Source organism: Bombus vancouverensis, chromosome 1 (assembly GCF_051014615.1).
Source record: "Bombus vancouverensis nearcticus chromosome 1, iyBomVanc1_principal, whole genome shotgun sequence".
Taxonomy (NCBI): Eukaryota; Metazoa; Arthropoda; class Insecta; order Hymenoptera; family Apidae; genus Bombus; species Bombus vancouverensis.
In genome coordinates, this window is record NC_134911.1 from 2,411,685 (window position 1) to 2,424,003 (window position 12,319).

A 12,319-nucleotide genomic window follows, 5' to 3' on the forward strand; every position below is an offset into this window, starting at 1 on the left:
TGTCGTATTAAAAATCTTATCGCGTATATATCGTAATCCTCGAGTTCTATTTCATTATTCAATCTTCACATTCGTATTATTCATTTTCCTATTGTACGTGTATTTTGCCGTAAGTTTTAGACAGGCGTCACAAAGTTTTCTGTGTAATTCATCTGAATTTTTTTCAATGTAATTTTTATGTTTGTATAACTTTATAATTTTTATATATAGGATTCAGATTTATAAACCAGTTATAGAGAGTAACTAGTTACAAGAGCAAAATACAATGACGAGGTATAAAATATAAGATATAAAATACAAGGTGGTTGTTAACTGGTGATGCAAGCGGAAAGGGGGTGATCCTACGTGAAAAAAGAAGTTGAAAATATATGTCGGAGATGAAAGGAAAACCGGAGCCTTCCCTTTGCAATTTTGAGGATGTTCTAATGCTTTAGCCTAGATTTTATCATAACTGTAATTAAGCAATTGTCATTTGTAATTGTTTGATATTTGTGAAAGCGAAAGTGGCTTCGAGGTGACAACTGGTCGCCGAACGTAGCCACGGTCACGGGATAAACGTTTTGCCTGACGAAGGTGTGGATCGGTTGTATTGTTCTCCCTAGAATTCACATAGAATTGTACTTTAGAGATGTCGATATAATGGGATACACGTTGTATTAGGAATCAATCTCCAGACAGAAACTGCCTAGCAACGGCGTTTGGATCTTTCTCGATGTTTCCAAAGAGTATACAACAAACTTTTGACAGAAATTGCCTAGCAACAACGATTGGAACCTTCTCGATGCCTTCAGCGAGCATATAACAAACAAATGCAGTCGTATAGCGAAAAAGATTTTCATCAGATATTCATTCGTGTGATCGCCTTGGAAAGTGATACATCGAGCAGTTTACCGAGTGTCTCAGCAATCGTATTTTTTTGTGTTTAAAATTATTCTACGCATAGTAAAGAGTTATCCCGTTGACCGTGGATTCGTTTGAACCTAGGAACATTGTTAATAGTGTTAATTAAATTCATTATTCGTAAAACCTATTAATCTTTAATCTCATTTTTTTTCGTTAAATTTATTATTCGTAAGACATATTATTTGTTACTCTTATTATTCGTTAAACTTATTATTCTTTAATCTAATTATTAGTTAAACTTATCGTCTGTTAATCTTATCATTCATTAAACTCAATATTCATAATATTTTGTAAAATCTTGTATATTCGCGTAAATATAATCTCTGTCTCGTAAAACGATGGCTAACTCAAACGAAGAATCGTTACGCGCCTTAAATCCTAATGATAACCCGACATATAGAACAAAAAATTCTTTTTATTTCTTTTTTAATTTTTTTAAAAATTTACAGTGAGATCCGTTATAACAAGACGAGATAAAGTGCACGCGTACCGAGTGAAAATCCAAAGTCGATTTTCTCGAAAACAAAGCCTCAAACGAAAAATTTTTATTCTATATTTTCGATTTCTTTTTTTGCGTAGAATCACCCTCTTTCCGCTTGTACCACCAGTTATGAACCACCTGTATAATAATAGTAACGTACACATTCGTCACTCTCCTGTCTTCGTCGTTCGAGTACACCTGCGTCTTAAAAACAAAAGAAACAAATGTTCGAACGACGTCTTCTACATCCGCAGACGCGCATAATCTATATTCTTCTATAATTCTTATTACTTAAACCTGTTAATAGTTTCTAAAAGTTCTTGCTACATAAGTATAGAATTTTATATTTCGGTTATTATGTTTCTTACGAAGCCAAACAAGTGTCCTAATATTTATGAACGTGAATGTACGTATATTTTCAACATCCAAGAATCTAGTAAGAAGAAATACCAAAATGTAAGAAACTCCTCGCGATAGTTGATCCGTCGATGAGGAAAAAATCGCACGAGGTCATTGGTACATTAAATTTCTCGTTCTTCTTCCTCGTAAGCCTCTGTCATCTTCTTCAGAGTCGTGACCCGTCTCACGGCGAATAAATTATAAAGGCGATTCAGCTAATAAATGGCGCTTTTGTGAGCGAACATCGGTGATTTGTCTAACAGGAATTCGCATTCATGTCCTGTAGCGATCAATTGCCGAGCGGAAGTCGCGGCTACAAGAAACCAGTTTTGGTTTACGGGTCGCGCGCCGCTTTATTAATTTAAAAAACATGCGATCATTGTAATGTCCTGGACTATAAGCTCGGTCAACAGTCGCGTATAACACATTTTAATATGATTTTAATCCTTGTCTAGGTATCGATTAAGCTTCGTTTCTTACTCTTACTTTCTTACGCAACCATGTTTACTTACATGCTGTAATCATCATTGCGAGAGAGAAAGTTAATTAATAATTGATTCTCTTGTTAGTGGTTAAAGATTCAGGGAAGTTAAAGGCATCTTCTAATGGTCCCTGTTCCTCCTTGGGTATTTTACTTCTTATTCGTAAATTTTGATAACATTTAAGAGTCTATAATGTATTATCGTGCTTATGATTAGCTTATCGTACATTGGAATTTTGTTTCTTCATGATATATGTATATATAAAAGGTATCCAACTAGCCTAAGAGTATTAAATAGGATGATGTACAAATTAGCATCATTACAGATTTAAATAGTACCACTAAAGTTAGATATCTTTTGTTTCAACAACTTTTTGTACTTTGCGTAATTGTAATAAGTACAGAACACACAAGAACCACATCTAGGGAGGTTTTAAACAAGTAATTTATGCATACGTTCTGTCAATTATCTCAGTGGATCAATGAATTTAAAGAAATTTTTTTTCTGTGCATAATAAATTATGCAAAAACAATTTGTTAAGCTCTTAATTGGGTATCATCTATTCGGTATATATGTTGGATTGTCGGATAAGTTTTGCATCTTTTCTAGTGTGAATTATAAACTTTATTCCAACACTTTGTAACAAGAGAATTAAACTAAATATGTACTATTCTGTTCGATAATCTTCTACTATGTATTAAGTAGCGCCATTATTCTATCCATGTAAAATTTTTGTAGTTTCTGCGTAAAAACGTGAAAAGCTTCAGACTTATCCGACAAAGCAATATCTTATAATGTTATGTACTAGATGCGTTAATATCTCATAATATAGTTATATTACATACCCATACATATATCCATATAAATATACGTATTATATATGTATTATACTAAAATAATAGTATCATATATATAATAATATAATATATAATAATAATATCAATGATAGTATTATATATGATTCACTATCCATCGTTATAGTTAAAGTTTTATTATTTTATATTTGTTTGTGTATAAATCGAGGATCAGTTTAAGATCATATAAGAGAAAGCATCTAGCAAAAATTGATACACGTAAAAAGAAAAGTCAATTTACATATATCCTCAATGATATCTAATGATATGATCTATGAACAAAATGACCTTTACATGATATAAACCAATTTACATTACAAATATAAATAGTTTGTGTAACAACCAGTTATACTCATGCCGTCATAATGTTATGATATCAACTTGAATAATCTATGATTAATAATTTATATATTTTTTATCTCGTTGTTTGATACTTTAAATTAATTTTTTAATCATAATTTCGTTACATGCGTATGTGTTTGTTTAACATGTTTAACGCGGAGTTGATTTCAGTTGATCTTTTATTCATGCGGATCACATTTTAAGTTAAAAATTCTTTGATTAAATACTATATATTTAAATTACACTAAAATATGTAATGAAATATATAATTAATGTTGTAATTGCCACAATATAGAAATACATGAAATACCACAATATTGCATATTGAGGGTAGTTTCGTTTTTCTGTCATACGATGTAACTGACGTGAATAGAAAATCTTTCAACGCCACTTTGAAAATGTTCGAAAATGTGTATTAAAATGACGAAGAATTCAAAATGAACCTTATAGATATAAAGAATAATTATCTCTTCGCCTACGAGTACTTTTACTGTTTTATGGGATATAAGTATTAGAAATTTGAATAACGTATAATGACATTTGGAATGTGAAATTTATAGTACCTATTATATTTGACATTATTCACTGTTAAAAGACTAAAATTCATCTTGTCACTATATATTTATCTTTCATGCATATTTCCTAGCGTTGTAGAAATTTCATTATAAACTTGACTGTGTCATTTAGCGACGATATCGACATTCACAAATCCTGTGAAAGCAAGTAGATGCAATATGTCCTACGATTTCTCCAACGAAGATCGGACACACAGGGAAATATTTTATATTACGTATTCGAAAATAGCTTAAACGCAACAGAAATCATATTGTACATTTGTCGTAGCATAAACAGTTTGCGCACAAAACAAAGAATACTAATTTGCCGAGTCTCTCCTAAATTTAATTTTTTCATTCAACATCACTTGAAGGCTATGATGTTGTAGATTGTTGAATTTATCTTGATATACGCTACATATGATCGGAGATGTAGGGACAACGGGCCTTTCTTTTCTTTCTTTTGGAATTTTGGGAAGACCCCCGATACTTTGGTCTAAACTATTTATTATAGCTGTACTTAAATAACAGAAATTAGATGTAGTAGTTGTAATACGATCTGATTATGTTTGCCCGAGATTTGCGACAGTGGGCTTGGGCTCGAGGTGACACAACTGGTCGCCGAACGTAGCCACGGTCACGGGATGAACGTTTTACTTAACAGAAGAAGTACCAATATCGAGGGACACACGCTGTATTAACAAACAAGCTCCGGGCAGGAGCAATGTCGGCTCTACGCGGGTCTGCCTAGTAACGGCGTCTGAAATTTTGTCGATATCCCCGGTCAATATGCAATTGACAAATGTGATCGTATGAGTCTTTTATTCTTGTGATCACCTTGGAGAGTTTGCACGCATCGTCTTGTCAGTCAGTCAGAAAGATACCGTGCGTCACAGCTAACGTTACTTTGCGTTTCAAAATATATTCTATTGAACAAAGAGCTTTCCCGTTGACCGTGGAATCGTTATTGAACCTAAGAACATTGTGTTTGACATCAAGAGTGTCTAATCACCACGTTTAATTGTCAAACTCTGTTAGATCAACATTTGTACTTGTAATTGTAAATATAATCTCCATTGAACAACAACGATGGCTTGTTTTAATGAAGATACGTTACACGCTCCTAAGTCTAATGCCAACCCGACAGATATTCCTCTTTTTGTCCATGGACCCTTTAAATGAAATACGTCGATGATCTTAAAAATTCGGAAAAATTAGCTTTGAAAGAAAGAAATCACGAATTACAATATTAGTCGTTCTGGATCAAACAACTGGATCAAACAACATCGGACAATATCATGATAAACACAAATTTGGTGCAGATGAACGTGCCTCGGAGATCTCTAAGTGATGATCGTTTTTTCAAATGAAACTAAGTATATTCATTAATCTATAATATGTTGATCTTTGAAACTTACCTTCGTTAAACATTTTCCAAATTTTGCATTCGAAAGGACTTCCACCTTCTCGAAAATTACATATCTAATCTGTTGGCAGGCGTCCCTAATGCGTGCCTTTATATTCCCTCTGAATAAGGAGAAGTGAAATTTCATTTCCACAAAGGTTTCCAGATCTAACATCTTAGATTTTTCCTTCTGAGGCTTTATACAAGAAAAAGTATATCGAGAAGAACCTACTGCTCCCGACAATATGAATGATCGCATACATCGTTCTTGAGATGTGCAACTTTTGAGAGGATATCATTTAAGGATAGAATAAATCACCGTGTTAATGCCCAAGACTGTCCTTTCGAATGCTGGAGAACAATTTTAAAAATGTTTAACGAAGGTAAGTTTTGAATGGTCTTGCATGACTTACAAAGACCAACGTGTTATAGATCAATGAATTTGTCTCAGAATCAGCTATATAATTGGTTAAATGAAAGCATATAGTTCCATTTGAAAAAACAGAGGTCACCCAGAGATTTCGGAAGCACCTCCATCTACACTTGTCTTTATCGTAAGATGTTCCCCCTGAAACAGAACAAATTCTACGTGAAACATTTTTTTGAATAACGACTAGTTTGAGATAATTACGTGAATGAATAAAAATGAGACACGCTGTATGCAGAGTATATATGAAAGTCGAGGATGAGCTCTAGGAGCATCTGGTACTCATCAAAGCAAACAAAAAAATCTTAATCTTAAATAATCTTAATAAACATTTAAAATCTTAATAAACACGCCATAGAAATCATTAGTTTCAGAACATGAACATAGGAATATAGAGACCAGCAACAATTGAGGGGTCGAAGTCCTTTCCGGGGATGGGGGCATGGTAGTCTTTTATTGCGCAGGTGCAATCTTATTTTCATCGAGTAAGAGCGACTAGTAGTCGACTGGTAACTGGTTTATTTCCTCCTTTTGTCATATATCATTTCAAGTCAGTTTATGAGCGCGTCACTGAGTGTGCGACACATATGTAATAAACTAATTTTATTTAAAGGTCAATAAATATAATAAATAATAAAATCGATAAAAAGTTTTGTTTAGAAAATTATTAATTATTACATATTATTAATACATCGTACTCACTTTATGCAATAGATATTAACAGTTTTACGGTTTATTAAAAAATGTATTATCAGTATAGTTATGAATTTAGGTAATTAAATTAACATCTTATAATACAATTTTTAATATTCATTATAAATCTGTGACCAACGTTTCCTTTCACGGTGATAAGCTATATATTGTTATAAAATTCGTTAGATCAAATCCTTATCAAAATGTTTACTTATGTTAGTTTAGTTATATTAGTATATTAAAATAATGTTGCAAAACTTACTTAATCCATTGAGCAGTCGCAAAACTAAGTACCAAGCGAAAATTATAAAAACTTTTCATATGTACAGATTTCAGGTTTTAACCATTCGTAATTGTAAACAAATTAATTTGAAACTTGAAGCCTGAATATTTTGAAATTTCGCGAATTAATCTCGGATCTCATGACCGTGTCATTCCCACTCGCTGGAAATGATTTCACATCTCTCCTTTAAAGTACAGGTTTATGGTCGGTCCCTATATTTCTATATCTATAATTTCCATGTTTCAGAATTACGAGTTGCCTAGTGTATACAAGTATAGTATATAGTAAACTGGTTACTTCGTTAAATGAGTTAATATAATTCGAATCGAACTGCTGCCAAGAGATAAGAGGAATGCCGAAGATCTTTCAACGCGTTCATGCTGCTATGAGGGAACGAGTTAAAGCGTTGAAACGAACGAAGGACATATTGAATGTATGCTGTGAAGGTAATGTCTTAGTGACAAAAACATCTTGAAACAGCGAGTCTAATCGTTTTTAAATCCACGTATATTAAGATTCTTTTTCTTGTGTATGATGAGTACATGCTCGTAAATTTTGTCCCCAACTTTTATACACAACCAGTATTTGTGTATTTGGTATTTATTTTATGACATACAAATATAATATATATAAATATACGCAATTGTCTAAAAAACACACGTATATTTATCTATCAGTTAATAATAATAATATAAGAGCAAGAATAAATGAAATATACGGTTTTAAACTTTTAGCCTTAATCGACTAACGATTTGGTTAACTGGCTGTACTATTTACTATTAATAAACTTACTACAGAGCAAAATGGCTGTTTAAATATTCCCAAGATAGAAGATAAACTGCGCTGTCACTTTTTGTCGTCTTTCTAATCTACGTTGGCGTACATTGGATTAATGATGTCGTCAATGAAGCCAGAGTAAAGAATCAAGGCAGGTCAAGGTGGCACTCGCCTTGGCAATACCTGACATAATACTACATAACCGCTGACCAAGATTAAACTTTGTACCATAATGAGGTTTCTTGCTACGTTGAAACCAACTCGTGCATGCTTTACGTATTCCCCTTAGCCCCTAACTTATCATACTTTTCGAGTATATACATATAATAGAATCTTGATTATTAACCCCTTCCCGTACTTTATCGAGTCAGACTCGCGATGAAGATTTTGACCCAAACATAAATATCGCGAGTCTGACTCGCGACCAGATACTTGGGCCAAACGTAAACATAACAAGCCGAGCTCGCGGACTGTTTTTTGGCCCGTTACGATCGTAACTGAATGTTAGTTCCTGTCAGTGCCTCATGACAGTTAGTCACGATTCTTATCGTTGCTGTCACGAAGCAGTCCAATTATTAAAATTTAAGAAGCCCCTTCAAAATGGAAGATACAAAAGTGTTAAATGAAGACAGTGATAACGAATCCTCTGATAGTGACGTGATTATGCCAATCGCAAAGCGTGTAAGGCGTATGATTATACATGAGAGTAGCGAAGAGGAAAGTACGACACGACAATCATGGATTTGGCAAAAAGTAAAAAACACACCAATAGCTTGGAAGTATTCTGAACATCATGGAACAAAAGCGCCTGTCTTAAATAATGTAAGCGACGATCCAGGAATACTAGACCTATTCTTTATTACATTTGATAGCAAGTTTTGTGAAGTATTGCGACTGTTTACGAGCATCAGTCTGGTCTGTTTAGCGCGCGTCGATGTCTACCGCTTGGGTCCGAGTTTCGTCGAACTAAATGGCACGGGAAAGGGTTAAAATACATTTTACCGGAATGATGAATTATCGGAATATCGAAATGGAAAATTTAGAGGTTGTCTCGTATAAAACGATAATAGGCGATGAAAGGAATTATTACAGTTTTGTTCAATAGCTCTTGTTCCTAATAAATATCAATATTTATAAAATAATTGATAATAAATATTTGTCTCTTCCATAGAAATTCGTTATTCGATTATCTGAATAGCGATTAACAGAAAATTTAGGGATGGTCCCTTATAAGGATGTAATTTTAATATAATCTTAAATCCCCTATAATCTTAAAAGGATAATATAAAATTGCGAAACAAGGAAGGAGTTATTACATTTTTATTCAACAGTTGTCGTGCCTTTTGAATATTAATATTTTTAAAATAAATTAAAATAAATATCTTTAATTGCCTCTTGCATGGAAACAAAATATGTCGAACAACGCATGCCATAAGTAACTCGGGTAATGTAGGTTCTTCTAAACTTTCACTGGATAGAATGCGCGGATCGTAATAAGGACAGTAACTTTACATAATATTTGCTTCTTTTCTAATCATTTACAACCGCATTAACCGTTTGCATAAGTTATTAGCGATGAAAAGGAATGAGAAGTTAGTATTACAAATTATTATATCATTTAGTAATCTATATCGATTAAAGCAGAGCTGGACAAATTTGACTATCTAAATATCTTTCTATTTATAAAATTCGTATAGCTTGTTAGATATTCTTGTTATACTTTACTTACTTTTTGCTATCGTCGTTTGTGCGAACAGATTTGGCATCGTCTCCCGTGTCGTCCAATAAATCACTACTGTCGCTGAAACAGAAAGTGCAACGTTGATTGTAAAAATATCGTTTGAAACTTTTATCAGAAAAGTATGTCGGTGTGTAAATTAATTTCATGGCCTTTTCAAGCCAAATTTAAATTTTTAACTATTTAATTTTAACTATTTAAAAATTTAAAAGTATTTAAAACTATTTAAAAACTATTTTAAACTATTTAAAAATTTAAAAATTTAATTTTAACTATTTAATTATAAAATTCGTTTAACTAAATTACATTAAATTTAATTAGCAAAGTAAATTTTATTGCTTATCTGTTATAAGGCATGTAGCGGTAAAATGATAGATAGTGCTGCTTTAAAATCATTGTAAGATGGAAAATCTTTGAATCTAAATCATCGTCCAAGACAGATAAATGATGACATTGAAATTAATTTATTATCTATTATTATAATTACATGGAGCAAATGGAAAATAAAATATAATAAAATATAAATAAAATATAGTATCCTGATGTATGTTTAATATTAGAATATCAAACATATTAGTATAAGATTTATTGTTACTCTTATACTAGATACATCGTTATTTTAATTAATTAGTGATCATAGGAAAAATTGACTGATTCGGTTTTTAGTTTTGTTTTCACTCTATGAGTGTGAAATAATATAGTGAAATAATAATTGATGAAGACCTACTCGAGTCCTGAGACGTCGAAACACCAGGAAACCAAGTATATACTGAATCAATTTCTTCGGCGTGTACACCTCAAAAGGGGCGTTACCCCTTTTGATGTAAAATTTCACCAAGTTTAGTTTGTGTACAGCTTCGTCGTAGAAACTTCAAGAGGCACGCATAATTTTCATACCTTTATTACGAAGAGTCTTTAATTCGTTTCTAAATACATTATTCTATCTCAAATTATATATTGCTTGCAAAATGGAATACATCTTTTGCTTGTAATATATAATTTAATTACACTTGGTCTACATCAAATGAAGTTAAACATAAATTTGGACAATTTCAAAATTGTATAGGTATCTGAACTTAAATTAAAATTTTCCTATACATAAATCGATCTAATTCAATAAGATTCAAGCAAAAGAATAATGTGCAAAGACATTAATGTAGTTTTGTCAAGATATAGAAGATATATATAAAAGCCCACTATCTAAAAACAAATTTTCATGGTTTATACAAAGTAGCTTATTATAAACATTAGAGTGCAGATAGATATTTCTGCATTTTTTAGTCATTTATAGACGCAGAAATATAAGAAACACGCATAATATACGAAACTATATAAAATACCGAAAATATGGTATTCGTTGTAATACATATTTAGCGACTGAAACAAATCTTTGCTTGGATCCCATTGCTGTAGGTTGTATTTGCAAAAATCTGTCTAAATATCCACAGTCTGGTTATTATACTGCTATAAATATTTGAATTCCTTCAAAGTCCACAATATCATCTAAATGAATGAAGAGAAAATAATGAAAAAGATATTAAACTAATTCATAATAAATCAAACGAATTGCGTTGAAAATAAATTGCAAATGTCGAACGGTGTTGCGTGTGTAATAATGGTGTGTAATTTAATCAAATCTAATCTAATACAAAATAATTGCCTCAAATCCAAAACAAAATATATAACTTCTATGTAGAAGAAATGTTTAATACTATGGGAAGTATTGGAAAATCTAAAACACTGCTGATCAAAAGGAAGCTTTGTTCTGATTTTGTCCAAGGTTTCGACTTCATGGTTCATGAACTCTCTTAAACACGCGAAATTGGATAGATTCCGGTCAGAGGTAGCACAACCGTGCTGGTGACTAAAGGCAATTTCGACTAGCCATATCCCGAGAGACGCAAATCTTCGGTTCTGTTAATGATTAAGTTAACCCTTTGAGCGGGTAACCGACACCTTGATTGGTAATTACTTGGAGTTGCGTTCGTTTAACGGGAATGTCAAAGCGGAAGCAGGAGGGTGAAACAGGCCAGAAAGATGTTTGTAGATGGAAATATCACTCTTGAATACATTTAGGTGGCTTCGTTTCAACGTATTCTCCATGGGTGGCAGGTTAATATGTGTAATAGTTCAATACGCCGTACGACTTCCACTTACGTCTATAGTGAAACTGGCTTCGTACGGAACAAAGTGGTTCTCTTATATTTGATTCTTTTGGGTGTCTTGCTTTGATCATATCAATTCGGTATAATGCTACCAAGGCTTACTATTATGGCGGAAAAATATTATTTTCGTTCCATATTTTCTGAATTCCTCTAGATTTTAAAAATTGTATATTCCTTTCCGCGTCATAAAACAATATCTTTTATTTTAAAATCTGAAATTTTAATATCTATGTACATGATTATGAAGTGTATCTAGTGTAAGACATATTTTGTATGAGTTAGATACATTGTTCTATGTTATTTCACTCGATTCCATTAAAGTTTCAATTTCATAACAGTGCGTATGAGACTGATTTGATACAAACGATACAAACGTGGAAAACTAAATTTCGTGTATTTAATGTATTATTTTGAGTCATAGTAGATAGATAAAATCCTTATTATCAACTGTTAAGTAATCAGAACATCTGCAATATTTTATTTGTCGCGTTTTTTCGGGTTGGCGCTAGTTTTAGGGGCGCGTTGCGTATCTTCATTAGGACAAGCCATCGTAGTTGTTCAATGGAGATTATATTTACAATTATATGTACAAATGTTGATCTAACAGAGTTTGACAATTAAACGTGGTGATTAGACACTCTTGATGTCAAAGACAATGTTCTTAGGTTCAAACGAATCCACGGTCAACGGGAAAACTCTTTGTACAATTGAATATATTTTGAAACGCAAAGTGACGTTAGCTGTGACGCACGGTATCTTTCTGACTGACTGGCAAGACGATGCGTGCAAACTCTCCAAGGTGATCACAAGAATAAA

The 12,319-nt window shown here is 32.4% G+C and overlaps 1 protein-coding gene across 3 annotated transcripts in view; it reads right to left on the reverse strand.

The window, feature by feature from the left end:
* cyc (basic helix-loop-helix ARNT-like protein cyc) overlaps positions 1–12,319 on the reverse strand; it is a 96,219-nt gene that overhangs the window by 49,575 nt on the left and 34,325 nt on the right. For all 3 annotated transcript variants that reach the window (XM_033341417.2, XM_033341416.2, XM_076628061.1), the window contains exon 4: positions 9,330–9,401. In XM_033341417.2, coding sequence (XP_033197308.1) covers positions 9,330–9,401 — 72 coding nt within the window. The remainder of the gene's footprint in view (positions 1–9,329; positions 9,402–12,319) is intronic.